Raw genomic sequence first — 15,614 nt, forward strand, 5'->3', positions numbered from 1 at the left:
CAAAGCAGGTCAGCTAGCTGGCCGTCTATAACCAGTCTACATGTTGATGCATTGATAAGGAAGATTATCTGAAACTAGACAGGACAATTTCATATACAAATCCACACTCTTTCAGGTCCACTCAAACCAGCAATTTCGACCATTCTAGACTAGCAATTGCCAGCATTGAATTGTCCAGGATGAAGTGTACGGCTTGTTGCATCCCAGAGTGATGTGACATAAAATAGGAGTTTATATTAGGAGGGGCTGCAATCTTCAGAAGTTTGGTTTTGTAAACATTGCCTCTGAAGTTACTCTCACAATAAAACAGGCTGACGTGGATACCTCCGCGCGGTGATGAGGCGCCCCCGTGCTTAGCACCGCTCTGTTCCGCGTGTCTCCTCCGCCCTGTGCTGAAGTACCGCAGAGGCAGCGGCTGCGAGAGATCAGCTTGGCTTCAGATCGCCTGAGCGATCGAGCTGGCTGAGCGGAGATTTCCTCAGGACCCGAGCGAGACCGGATTTCCAACACCCAGCCCGACTGATGTGAGAAACTCAGCGGTGCAGATAAGATGGGGATATTTGGAGTGACAGTGGGAGCTTTGCATTACCTGGGGCTCTATGTGCAACTCTGTGCTTCTTCACAAGGTGAGAATCAGCAGTTGGCTATTTCGATAGAGCAGGTTCAGTGCGAGCGACCACGAAGGATACCTTTGCACTTTAGAATTACCAGGCGCAGGCATCGGTTTTTCATAATATTCATTTGTCCACAACACGTAATGCAAATTGAAGTTTTGTCTGATAAATATGTTCATCAAGAATTGAAGCAAGATGTATGGTAACATTTGAAGAATATTCCTGTACAGCACGGTTTATTTATTTATTTATTTATTGATAGGAAGCAGTGTCTTCAGATTACAAGGCAGGTGAAAGTCTGGATTGAGGCTACAGTCCACAATTGACATTATCATATAATTGCTATCTTCCATCAGACAGGAAACAGAGTAATAATATCAAATGTTGGATTTTATTCAGGGTTAAAACTTCCTGCTGCCTTTAGGATTTTAGCACAAGCTGTGGTGAGAGTGCAAACTGTGGAATATCGATAATTAATAAACACCGTTCTTAGCATTATGATATGTTTACGTGTGCTACCTCTATCCCGTCCTGTAGTTCTGTTGTACAAGGTATTTTGAAAAATGATTAACCCTTTTCAAATCAGCGAAGCATTTGGTACAATGTCTGAATAATACTACTTTCTGTAGTTTACAGTGAAATACAAACTGGCTCATTACTTGTTTACTGTTTTGCTTTTGTAATAATTAAAGTTTGGAAATATCAATTCAGTAAACACAGAGAACCCTATTTTGTCATTTTCTTAGAACAGATGAACATTACAATTATAAGTGATTAGTGTACAATGAGTGTGATTGTATTCCTTCCAGTCAGAACTGATATAATCAGAAAATATCAGTTTGCTCACGACAGTATTTTCTTGAGATTGTTGTACACACTGTACAAACTCTTGTCTTTTTTTTAATATTTGGCTGAATTGTCCAACCTTTAACAGAGTTTAGATTTGCATTTTCTTTTCTGCTTTCATCGGTGATTCTTTATTTTGAAAAGAAACTGTAACTACCCACAAGAGCTTTCAGTTTGAATTATGAATTCTGAAGGTATTAACCTCAATTGTACAATGCAGTACCGTGATATCCTTCAGTTGCCAATAGCTAGGACGATTAAACACTAAAGGTCAGAACTAATAGAAATAAGTTTGTGACATCCACAGATCTCAAATAAACGTAGTTCAGTTAGTTCAACACGTAACATTGGAAGTTTAATATAACAGACATGAGGATCTATTCACAACACTACCACAGCATATAATCATAGTTGTACTAAGGAAGGCTTTTAAGGGGGAAAATTGTCTTGCAATGTTGAAATTGTTTCAGTGAATGTGGTGATTCATAACCCACAGCATTAAGAATAGTATTGATATTTGTTTTATAGCATTTTTGTGGATTTTTACTAACAATAAAATCTGTTTTTTGTTAGATAAGCTTTCAAAAGTAACAGTACAAAGCTCTTCAGATTACTGCTAGGAATTTTTATGTTTATGGAGTGACTATATAACAAAGAAACATCTGTTCAAAACTATTAGAATTAGCACAATGTAAGATAGTTTTCTTAGGAAATAATACATTACGCTAAAAACTGGAACCATCAACTGGAGCAAAGAATATCACTATCTGTGTTTGAGAGCTGTGTTATAATGACACTAATCTGTGCAATTGTATGAAAACATTTAAGTAAATTATAATGATTACAATTAAAGCATGCATTTGAAGTGAATGGTGAAGTCAAAGTAAAAAGAAAAGTCAAGTTTGTGTGCTAAGCATAAGTTAAACATGTTAATTTAGACTGATAAATAATTAAAAGCCTTTGGAGTGACAATGACATTTCAAAGCTCCATCAAAAATATACTGAGCTTCCTTTCCTCACTTCTCATACAACCAATGGCAATATTGTGATTAAAGAAATACCACATTTCACAATGGTCCTGATTACTTCTAGATCAGGGATGGCAGATGTAATGGTGAATCAGACAGATTTCCTTCATTCGAAAAAGACGGTAATTGTGAAACTGCATCTTCCCCTGCTCCCACATCTTGTACCCAAATATTTGCTTTTTTAAAAAACCAATCCTAACCATTGTTCTGAAGGTTGCAAGAGTTGCTTGGTTTTGGAGCTATGTCCAGTATGCATCAAACTCAACTTGTTGGAATCGACTTCATTGAAGAGATTCAAACTATTTTTCCTCAAAGCTATATTAAATAAAAATAACATCCATTTTGGACTCCCTATTGCCAAACAACTGATATTCCAAACTGAGGTGCCTATTTACAAAGCATCTTAAGAGTTGAAAATTAATATTTTTCCCAACATTTGATCATATACACATTGGCCTGAAGTAAAGATCCACTGCTTCATCCTGCAATGTTGTTGTGCTAAGCTTTAAATTTTGGTTTTCACCAGTTTAGATAAATTGGAAGATTACATTATCAAGTGTTAAAACTGATAAAACCTGCATAGGCCATTTTCCAAATTGAATAAAGCATAACTGAAACCCCTTCTCTTTTGTTTGTACAGCATATGGTTTAAAGGAACATGAATCAGGTTCGGCTAAATACAACCCACAGCAGGAATTCATGAAGATAAATGTGCCCAGTGCATTCTTTTAATTTGAGTGAAAGACCTTATTAGTAAGGGAAGTTCCAAACTAGTTATTAGACTTGGCCAGGGAGTGCTACTTGTTAACTTGTTTGTTACACTGGTCGAGTGATTTTCACAGAGTTCACATACATGTCACTCGTTACCTTGATTGCCCTAAAATATATTTTGAAATGAAAATGATGTATGTATTCCTGAATATTTTCCATAAGTGGAGAAGGATGCTTAATTTTAAATTAATACATTAGTTTAAAAACATCATGATTTAAGCTATTTCATAAAATTGCAATATACAATTGAAATCACCTATAGCCATCTCATTTCTGATTTGCTTCTCCTTTAAATTATTTTTGGGATAGGAGGGAGACTGGTTACAGTGTTTAATGGCTAAGTGAGTTTGTGTCCTGCTGCTAAAGGAAGAACAAATATCCAGGCAAAGAGAGAACAAATCTCAGAAGCTCAGAGAAATCCAAATTAGAAAGAGAATTTCAACCCCTTGCATTGTACAGACATCTACTTCATTGTAAAATGTTTTTCTGTTTGTGACAATGGATAAAACAAAGGGCTGGCATATGCATCTATACTTTCATGACACAAGACCTAACACTGTTTTTAAACAGAAATTGCTGGCGAATTTCAGCTGGTCCGGCAGCATCTGTTGAGAAACTCTGAAAAAAGGTCATTGGACTTGACATGCTTTTTCTCCCCACAGACGCTGCCAAACCTGCTGAGTTTCTCCAGCCAATTCAGTTTTGTTCCAGCATTCATAATGCTTCATTGTGTTAACGTTTTGTAAAGCTTTGTGGTTTAAAATCATGTTGTTTCATTCTCCCCAGGTAAATCAGATGTCATTCCAAAGGTTTGCTTAAAAAATATTGCTGAAGAAAAATTGCTTAATGTCATATTTGAACAGATTTGTTTTCCATGTTGATCATTTTCTTATCCTTCCCCACTCACCCCCTCCATCTACATTGAAATAATTGCACGTTTAATGAAAAATCATTCAATGGTGTTGTTTCACTCTTTTAAAAAGCTGGCATTAAACTGCTAAGACTAGTTGTGGTGTTGGAGCTAAATACTGTAAAGCTTTGTCAGTCTGTGGTAAGATGTATTTTTTTGCTATTTGTAAATGATTTAAACAGAAAAAAATGGTTTGGTGTAGAAGGTATAAAGTAATGAATCTTTTCAGTAGACAAACTTTACTCACTCAAACTATGAAATATTACTGGAGCTGTAATGTTTAATTTGACAGCCTTTAATATAATGTTTATCAATAATACAGCCAATCTTAGACTGGAATATATCACTGGGCTGCCCACATGCCATGTGATAAATAGAATTGAAACAGATCAACATATCTACAGCGCAGGAATGTTGAGTCATAAGTCATAAAATGACAACAGGTTGCAATACAGTTATACCTTTTAATTCAATAAAACTTTCTAAAGTGGTTCACAGATACTGAGTAACAATAGAGTTAGGGTTGGACACCCAAATAGTTATACATAAGGAAGCTATTAGAAAATGGAAGAGAGCTAGCAAAAAAAAGAGGTTATAAAGGAAATATAAGCAGATTGTGGCATCAAGACTGCTGAATCTCCTGGCTGAGGTGCTAAGTAGTGTACTATTTGTGGAACAGTCCTACTGTTTATCTTTAAAAGAAACAATAGGATGGTGAATGACCTGAAATACTGTCATTATAGTTGTAAAGTAGAATTCAGGCAATGGTTGCAATTAACAACTAGAACTGAGAAGTCATGGAATCCTATTTTCAAATTAGCTTGCATTTGAAATTTATATTGTCATATAACAGAGAAAGTACCGTTTTAGATATTTCAAATACTCTTTATGAAGATCTATACCAAATAGAGAAAATTACATTCTGTTCTTCAATGATTATCAACTGAAAAAAAATCATTGTAAATATTGATGTGGAATTAATTTCAGCATGGAAAAGCTTGTACACTGTGTTAATTTGGTTTCATTTAGTCCAAATCAGTTCTATTTACTGTATACTTTACGCAGATTTATAAAACAATATGAATTATATGATGAGTAGTAGCTGTCACATGTCCTCAAATGTTAATCCTTTTTATTTACAATCTTCTGCACCTACTTGATGGAAGTTCTACTTAACCAGACTTCAAAGTCCACTTCGAAACAGAGAAAGAAAGGGAAAGTTATTATTCTATTTTAACCAGGCAGACTGTATGTCCTGTGCGTTTTTCATCTACATACTGATTTTGTCAAACTAATTCGAATAGTTCATTCACATAGGTGATGTTGACTATCTTAAAAGATCAACTAAAATGATTGGAGCAATCTCTTGTTAGGGCAACTGAACTAACCCATCATTCATAAATGTTCATAGGCACTGCTTCATTCTAATGTGCTGGGGGAAGACTTCTACTCTTGCTTTGCACAGTATTATACATTCACAGGTTAATTACCAAAGGAAATCTTTCTTAATCTATTGCATCAATAGTATCTTTATCTCTTACAATGACCAAAAACAGCTCTTCTAATAGGCAGAGACTACTTTTCTAATATTAAAATCTATTTGTATTGTCTTTTATAGTCTGAAGATGTGTCTGTAAACAAATGTGTTCTTTTGAATTGAAATCTAGGTCACCGAAGCAAAGGAGCAGTGAAGTAACCCATTGTATCATCTAATTCCTATGTCCATCTGATATATTCAGCAACCAATTGAACTGTATGGCCTTTCCGTTCCTTAGTAGGCAGATAACCAGCACAAAACTTATGAATAATTAATAACTCATCAATGGTTCATCTACTGTGCTCCTTGAAAGCCTATTCAGGAAGGATAAATCATTAAATTTAGGGTGACTACCCTAATCCAAAATAGAGCTTGTTGCAATTTTTTTTCAAAAACATTATGTGTCTGAGTTCCATTCCCAAGCGTAAAGACATGGGAATGTGAAATAGATATGGTATAACTATCACAGAGAGAGGAAAAACACCATAGTAAAGAAATTAATTAAAAGAAATAAATAGAGTTTTATGTTTCTAATTGCTTTACATCTTAGCATCAGGTCTGAGGTTTAATAAAAGAAACATGAAAGCTGCTCGCACAACTTATTCAGAAGGATTAAATAAATCTCTATGCTTGTAAAAGCATTTAACAAAAACACATGCAAAATAATTAATAATAATTAATTTAGAAACAATGATTGTAGATGAGTGCTGTAAGTATGTTACTTAATGGGAAACTGAAGGCTGCTGAAAAATTTATAATCATAAGCCAAAACTTAACAACTCATTTGTGCACACGAGTTATTGGGTCTCCTTCATGCAAGGAATGATCTTGTATTGAACAATTCCTATTGTGTATCCTCCTCTCTAGAGAAAGGGGCAATTGTATATAGCAACTATGAACCACCCATTCCTGTGTTAAGCACTATGTGGAGAAATTTCAGAAAAGTTTACATTCAAAAGGATCCGTAAGTAAACCATTATTTATTGCGCATTGACATTTATCCATAAGCTTCTCAAAGATTGCAACATCATGTTTTCAGAATCTTTTAACTGCTTTAGGGTCAGTGAAAGGGAGCTGAAATTGATTTGAAATGTTCGTGTGGTTCTTTCACTCAACAACAGAAAGAAGCACAGAATGTTGTTATGCACCTGAAAGTGGAAACAAGGCAAGAAGGGGAACTTAATTATACCAGGGGTCAAAAATCAGGTACCTTATGGCAGGATGAAAGTTTGCAATAATGTTATCAAATCAGAATGTAATTTTCTCTATTTGGTATAGATCTTCATAAAGAGTATTTTGAAGGTGAGTTACGTGTCCTGACAAGAAGTCTTTTCGCTTGCATTTGTAAGTCATTTGCTCATTAAAAGGGCAGCTCGTCAGAATTGCATCCCCCTTCTAAATTAAATCTCCCTGAGTGCGCAAAACTTGTCCTTCACTTGTCTACTGCCTATAGCAAGTAATGTCACCATCATCCCAGAGGATTGTTCTTTTATGGAGAGTGACAACAATTTAACCTGAGGGTCAACATGCTTCAGACAAGGGTCAAGGTTGAGAAGGTAGTACCTTTCTGATGATCTCAGATGGTGTAGGAATTGAACTTGCACTGTTGCCATCACTCTATTTTAAGAAAAGCTGCCCAGCCAGCTGAGCTAACTGATGCCATTATTCTGCATATAAGACTTTCAGCAGGCATGTTATTGACCTCACTAAACTTCTGTGTTAGTAACAGAGGGAATGTTCAGCTATGTCCCTATTGATATTGGGTGGATGTAGCTTACATTACATGGGGCACACAAAGATGGAGGCATATGTAATGGGCACATGTAAAGTAAGCTGGCCAAGAGTGCTATTCTGTCTGGCTAAAGTTTAAAGACTGTCTGGCCAAGGATGGAAGGCCTCCCACTGAAAAGTAGAAATGTCAGAAAATTTAACTGTAGGGATCCACTCTGAGAGCCTGAGCGATGCTTCTGGCTTGTAAGGAATGAAAACCTGTCTGAATGCCTTTTAAATATGGGGATGAGATCTCTGTGAGAGAATGATCGGGGCATTGACTTCTTGCTTGCACATGTGCTTTTCATACATGCATATGTAATGAGCTAAGAATCACATAACTGGATGAGGAAAACCAAGGTGCCCTCATGTGGATGTGACACAGCTACGGCTGCTACTGACCATATATTTCAGAATGGAAGATTCTGCTCAAAGATGCCAACTGTAGCTTTCAACAGGCATTATTCAACATGGAGAACTCAACATGTACAATTAAAACATGCTTCTAGTCAATTGCTATTCAGTATTTCTGATAAAATTAGGTCTTTGATACATATTTTCTTCAAGCATTCTTAATTATGACTATCTCAACTTTAATAGATTTTTATGGTAAATCATTCCACTTTCCACAAGTGCAATAAAATTATTTACACCCCTATGCTTCAGTAGTAAAAACATCTATCAGTGAATATAATCTTGAGATACTTTCTAAACATTTCATCTGTTTGAACATTTTTAAGGAGATTCCTCTTTAACTTGTCTGCTGCAGTGAATACAGCTCTTCTGGTCACATCCTCATATCTTTGATACCTTATCTATAATGGAGCTCACACAACCACTCAAAATATTCTGAGTTGTGGTCTGACCAATATTTTATTCTGGTCTATCAGTACTTTCTTGAATTTGTATGTGCTGCTTTATATGTATAAAAGGTATCTTTTTTGTGTGATATTTTCCATCTGTTAAACCTATCATTCATACAGTATGCTTTTTAAACAGGGTTATACTCTTCTGAGAGAAGTTAGATGGATTTGCCATCCTACCACAGCAACATAGTTGAAATCAAGGACAGTTACATTAATTTGGTTACCTTGTACTCTGTATATTTTCTGGAGACAGATCAGCTGCCTTCCAGAAACAGGCAACACATCATTTAACCTATCATACTACCCTGATGGTAATTTCATGAACTCACTTGCTATCAACTATTATTACCCTTAGTAGGAAAAGGAGGTATTCTATAATAATACTTTGTGACTTGCAACTAATAAATGGTGAAGACATGAAAACAATTTGGTATCTTCAGAAATATTTATTTTACATTTCCTAAAACGCACCAGCTTTGGACAGAAATAATTCAATCCATTTTACTGACATGCAAATTTATGACTCCCTCTGTCTTATAATGAACATTTTGTTTATCCCTGGTCCAAACTGCAAATCTCCAGAAGTGACTTATTGACTTCCAATTCTTCAGTCCTAGGGGAACTGTCATGCAGATGCAGAAAAGATAACTAATTAATGTTGGAAATGTGATGGAACAGGTTGCCCACAAATAATTTGTTTTCTACCTTCATGAGAGAGAAAAAAAACACAATTACTTTGGAAGGTTTTTCTTGCTTCCCTTATCTTGGAATCAACTTACCAACATGTTGGAAAACCTCTTGCTATATTTATACTGACTCAATTGAATCATGTGATGATAAAGTGCAATTCTGTTTTCTGTCTGAATTCAATATTGATATCACTGCATTGTAATTCTACTATAATGGATGTGTGTGCTCATCTTGGAGTATTACACTAGAATGTGAGAGACAAACATTTTTATTTTCTATGTTGAGATAAGCGATATAGTATACAAATCATAAGGCCATAAGTTGGTCAGGAATCTTGTTACAGCATATTGAGTGCAGTGTATTGACAGTTTCTGTTGGTAAACCCTGTTCTATTATTTATTTGTTGCTTAATCAGAGCAAAATAAAAATCCTTAGAATATATAGTGCAAAGCCTTTGTTTATACTCAAAATATTTGCCATTTTGGTGACTTTTTCACAAAGCAAGCAGTTATAAACTATTGCATGAAGTTCCTATGTATAAAATATCTATTTCCAGTCTGAGGAAGACCAATTAAGCTCAGTTCTGAACAAGTTATAACCAGTTTCTCTCATGTATAAATCTATTTTTACTGCAGGGTAATGTTTTAGACTAATATTATTAATATCAAGGGAATAAAGGAAAATCTTGAATAAAGTGACTAATGATTACTACACAATACTACTTAGATGAGGAGAAGTAGGATAATAAATGTAAAAATGCAGAGTATAGAAAGGGAAGTGGAAATGAATATAACAGGAAATGTCTAACATATCAGGGAGACATGTTTCTAATATCATTGCAAGACGATTATGAATAACAAACTTTTAAGTATGTGAATGGATTGAATAAGATAACCTTGAAATATTTAATGTGAAAAATACTAGAAAAGTAACCTTAGTATTAAGGCTGAATTATATCAAAATCTGGAAGAATTTGTATTGATCAATCTTAACATGACATGAATGAAAACAGGCTGTTTGTTTATGGTTAAGTAATAACCTCACAACCAAGTGATATGGAACAAATCTGCTAGAAAAATGCATTTCGGACTGATACTGGGAAGTACAGTCAGTGATAAATATGTGTAGTGACTTTCTAGATAGTATAATGGAATGAAAACATTGAAATCAAGTTTGAAGTGGATAGATACAGTGATGGAAGAATTGTAAGTTTCTTTAGAAGGATAAATTAAATGAGCTGAGGGTTCACATTGTCAGATTTCAAATTTGAGAGGAACCATAAAATCGAGTCTCGCTGAATATTTTTGGCCTTTGTTCACTCCAGAGTTCAGATCGCTTCGTGTCTTCATTCCTTCTTAGATCTATGATCATCTCTGTTCCTAAAAGCTGACCAAGAACTCTATGTTACTTCAATATGACTATGTGTACATACTCCAATCATTTCACCTACTGCTGAGATGCAGAGTTTGGGTTAGTCTTGGTTCTGGACGGGAGGTGACAAAGCTTGAAAGTTTCCAGCTTGCCCTATAGCAACGCCCTATTCCAGGAGGCTTCTTGGAGATGGATTGAGTGTTGCCCTGAGGCAGATAGAGAAGAGTGTAGGGGCAATGGCACCATTTGCAATGGATCCATTGGGCAACATCACGGTTGATGTGTTATTGTGCAGCAGGTAGAGAATGGTGACAAATTTCTGCAGCCAGCTAAATTTGAGGAAAGCACTCCATAATCCCTTCTGGTTAACAGTTAAAGGGTTTTGTGAAGTTCAAAAAGGTAATTTTGCTGTGAAGATCATGTTCATTTTGCCGCTTGATGCACAGAATCAGTCATGTGGTTCTATTAGTATCCACTGGGAGGAGGTGACTGAGGAGAATTGACAACCCTTTCCTGTGCAGGGAGATCTTCTGGAGTACCACAGTCAACTTCAGCTCCTTTTTTTAAGATGATCACCATTGGTTATTTTGGAGGTCTGCTGGCATGCTCTTCTCCTTACAAATGAGAGAGACGAGGTCTCGTACTCTTGCATATTTGTAGATACACAAAATCATTGCCTTTATGTGGATAGAGATAAAGAGGCCAGAACATCTGAGATGCCATAATGGCTCAAATTTTGACCGTGTAGTCATACAGTCACCCGAAATGGCCCACTGCTGTAGTTTTAGGTCCTTCTTTCATGATCAGTCTGGGTTTTCTCCTTGAGAACTCCTCTTTACAGTTCCATGTGGCCTTCTTCCTTCACTGGTGGCAAAGGTTTCTAAAACATTCAATCTTTCATGTCCTTTTTCAGGGCATGGGAGTTCACTATATGGACAACCATGCTATCTTATAGAGCTTCCTTTAAAAACAAATTACCCAATTGTACATGAGTTTTAATGTTTAAACGATAATGTGAATCCACCCAGAAAGCTGTTTGCATTTCTTTAATTTTCACCAGTACTTTTCCAATGTGAAACCTCATACTATTGATATTTTAGAATTAAAGATATTAGTATGCTGTTGAAACACTGTGTGCTATATCTTATTTATTTTCAAAACCCTAGTCTTCAAGACTGTAGCAATAATGTGTCTTTGTGGTCAGTAGTATCTCTGTAGTCGCTCCCAGTGGCAGTTGTTTGCACTTCTCAGCTTGACAAGATCAGTGAGTTTACTTTAGAAAGGCACTGGAGATATTTTGTCAGTCCAGTTCAGTCAATTGCAAAGTATAATAAGCATTATTGCCAATCCTTTCTTCCCTAAATTCACTTACAAAGTTTTGGGTTTTTATTACCTACAGTCCTGAACACTGTATGCAATAGATCTGGTTTCTTACCAAGCTTTTATCTTTAGGACAGTCAATACGAATGTGTTAATTGGGATGAAATCTGACTGTCATTTAATTATTTTGTTTGGCAGCTGAAAATTGATTTATAGATCGTTTTACTTCTTATTCTCAGTATTCAAAGGTTTTGAGAAGATTGTATTGAATAAATGGGATAGTGTTATCTATGCCTCTGGGTAATTATTCATATTTAATACAGGGGCAGGCAGGAGGTCAGGGGAAGGACAAGCTGTTGTGATACCAGGGTGAGATTTGCATTGTACAGTGCCTCAAGCAACATCACAGAAAGCATGCACATAACAAGGAGGACTAATGGAGTGGTGGGAGTGGAGGCATGAGGAGGAGAGCCACAGATATGGTCTATGTTAGAACCAGTGACCACGGAAGACAGAGGATTGAGGTCCCGATTGAGAATTTAAGGAATTATGGAAGAAGTTAAGGGGATCTCAAAGTCTCGATTATTCCCAATATCGTGCCTCCAAGGATTTAAATTTGATGATTTATTGAAAGAATGATGCATGAGCGAGGGCTTCAAATTGCTTGGACTTGATACCAGTTCTGTGGCAGGAGGGACACATTCAAGGTTGACTGGTCCACCTGAATGGAGCTAGGATCAATACCCCTGCAGTTAGGTTAACTAGTGCTGTAGAGGACTGAAATCAAATCAACAGGGTCTCAAGGGAGCAAATTGTAGCATTAAAAACTAGAAACAGAATGCTTGAGAACTGGGAGAGACGGCTAAAATGGCCAAAGGGTCTGTTTCCTTGCTGTATATCTCTATGACTTTAATTTGGTGTGAACATAGAAAATACGACGGCTACTATGTTAGCCTGGGAGGGTATGGTGTAAGTGGACAAAATCTTCTCAGCAAAGTAACTCAACTGCAGCAGTGAATAACTACACAGGAAGATGGTGTACAGGGCAACCTCAGTTATCCGAATGACATGGGCAGGGAGTATTTTGTTCTGATAATCAGATAATCAAATGTTCAGACAATGCAGTTTACCCAAACATGGGGACCTTGAGATTGTGTTCGGATAATCCAAAATTCAGACAATCAGTTTCGGATAACTGAGGTTGTGAGAGCTGGGAAATGGTGCAGAGAAAGGAAGGATTGATGGTTTACAATTTGTAGATGTGAGGTGGTCAGGAAAAATAGGGAACACAACTTTGTGTTGCAGACTAGGATCCCCAATCACAGGATGAAATGTGGATTTGACCTGACACTTTGGTGAGAGCTGTAGCCCAATCCAGTATTGATTTCCTTCTGCAAAAGTGGCCAATTAATAGCCAAAGGGTGTGCTCACTCTCTATTGAAAGTTGGTAAATGGGCTTCCAAGGCAAGGGAGTCAACAGAAGGTTGTCAAGCATTGACACTGAGAGAGTTCCTCCAATGGAGGATCAGCAACAGTAATAGCTGTTCAAAATTCTTGGATGCCATCAGGAATACACACATAGACAAAGAAGAAACCATGATCTCATTCGACGTGATGGCACTGTTCACTTCGATTGACAAAACCCTAGCCAGAGAAACAATAGCCAACCTACTGGACATACATAACAGAAAACAGGAGGCGGAACCCATCAACAAAGACGGCATACTTAAACTACTGGACGTATGCCTCACTACACACTTTACATTCAACAATCAGATATACGAACAAATCAACAGAACACCCATGGGATCACCAATCTCGGGACTCATAGCAGAGGCAGTTATGCAAAGGTTAGAACAAACAGCCCTACCACAAATTCAACCCAAACTCTGGGTCAGATATGTCGATGACACTTTCATAATCATCAAAAACACGGAAATAGAAAAAACACACCGGATCATCAACGCCACACTTACAGGCATCCGATTCACGAGAGAAGTAGAAAAGGATAGCCAACTCCCATTCCTGGACGTGATAGTACAGAGAACACCGAACGGAGAATTCACCACAAGGGTACACAGAAAAACAACACACACAGACCAAGTCCTAAACTATGAAAGTAACCACCCCAACACACACAAACGAAGCTGTATCAGGACACTATTCAAAAGAGCTACAACACACTGCAGTACACCAGAACTGCGAAAAGAGGAAGAGGAACACCTATACAAGGTATTCGCCAAAAACGGATACCCGCGCAACTTTATCAACAGATGCCTAAGAGATAGACCACGGAATGAGGACATGCCACAACCAAAAGGACTAGCCACACTACCATACATCAGGAGCGTTTCAGAACTGACAGCCAGACTACTGCGACCCCTAGGACTCATAACGGCACACAAACCAACAGCCACGCTCAGACAACAACTTACTAGAACAAAGGAGCCAATACCCAACATGAGCAAAACTAATGTAGTTTATAAAATACCATGCAAGGACTGCACAAAACACTATATAGGACAAACAGGAAGACAGCTAACAATCCGCATATATGAACACCAACTAGCCATGAAGCGACACGACCAGCTATCCCTAGTAGCCATACACTCAGACAACAAGCAACATGAATTCGACTGGGAAAACACTACTATCATAGGGCAAGCCAGACAGAGAACAGCCAGGGAATTCCTAGAGGCATGGCATTCATCCACAAATTCCATCAACAGACACATCGACCTGGACCCAATATACCAATCACTACAGCGGACAGCTGAAACTGACACCCGGAAGCGGCAAAGACAGACCACTATAAATGCTGGAAGAAACATCAAAGAAGCGCTTCGAAGGAGGCTCCACAGCACTGATGATGTCTCCTAGCCAGGGGACGAAACGTTTGCAACAAAAACTTCCAGCTCGGCGAACAGAACCACTACAGTAATAGCTGTGGCCAGATAGCCAGGAATAATGGGTGGAGTGGGTTGCCCCTCATGGAATGAAATGCTTCTGCTTCTCTCACTGGACACAATAATCTTTATTTGGCCTCTGAGTAGTCCTGCCTGCTGACAGCAAAATTCCCCTCTTTGCAAAAAGACCCTTTAGTTACCTCATTACAATTAGTGACTCAAGTGAATCTTTTCTAACTTGTCATTCTGACAAAACCCAGCTTCTTTGGAGTGGACATGAGGAGGGAGAATACAAACTCATTTTAAAGTGGGCCCAATAACAGGGAGACCTAGAGGGCTTATGCACAGGTTTTTGAAAACAGCTACCATCATTTTCCACTTGGAAACTCTATAACCTTCTGGACTCGACAAGTTTGATGTTCTCCCATGTCCTTGCCCCAAACCCCACACAATAAGCCTTGTTATCACATAGTCTGCTATTACACACTGCCCATCATTTAGCTTCTAATTGTCCACTAATAGCTATTCATTCTCCCAGGCTGATCGTTATCCACTCCTTTGTCTATCCAACTGTTCTTCTCTCCCTTTGGGCTCTACCTTCACCGATCATTTGCTGTTTACCTGGGTCTCTGGATTAACAGCCCAGCAATAATACCTCTAGGCCACTGCCCTACCCCGCTTTGGTGTGACAGCCCTTGTGTCAGATCCCTCCGAGACCTGGACTGGTGAGAGAATTGAAAGCAGGAGGTGAATTGGAGGGCTAAGGTAACAGGGGAAAGGTCTTTGTGGAGGAGAGGTACTGGTGTGATTGCAGAGGCTTGTCAGGCAGGCCCCTGGATGGATTGGCCTCTTATTCCTGAGTCCAACAAATCCTCATTTTGAGGAGGCCGCTGGTTTCCCCATTGTTACAGAAAACCCAACCAGCAACTGTCAAATGTCAAACATTTGATGACAGTGAGATTTGCTGCCTTATTCTCATGTCTAA

The 15,614-nt window shown here is 37.7% G+C and overlaps 1 protein-coding gene across 1 annotated transcript in view; it reads left to right on the forward strand.

The window, feature by feature from the left end:
* The first annotated feature begins 550 nt into the window (after nt 1-550).
* LOC132822648 (V-set and transmembrane domain-containing protein 2-like protein) overlaps nt 551-15,614 on the forward strand; it is an 89,388-nt gene continuing 74,324 nt past the window's right edge. The window contains exon 1 of the mRNA XM_060835894.1: nt 551-626. Within this exon, the coding sequence (XP_060691877.1) occupies nt 551-626 (76 nt within the window). The remainder of the gene's footprint in view (nt 627-15,614) is intronic.

The sequence above is a fragment of the Hemiscyllium ocellatum genome, chromosome 15 (assembly GCF_020745735.1).
Source record: "Hemiscyllium ocellatum isolate sHemOce1 chromosome 15, sHemOce1.pat.X.cur, whole genome shotgun sequence".
Taxonomy (NCBI): domain Eukaryota; kingdom Metazoa; phylum Chordata; class Chondrichthyes; order Orectolobiformes; family Hemiscylliidae; genus Hemiscyllium; species Hemiscyllium ocellatum.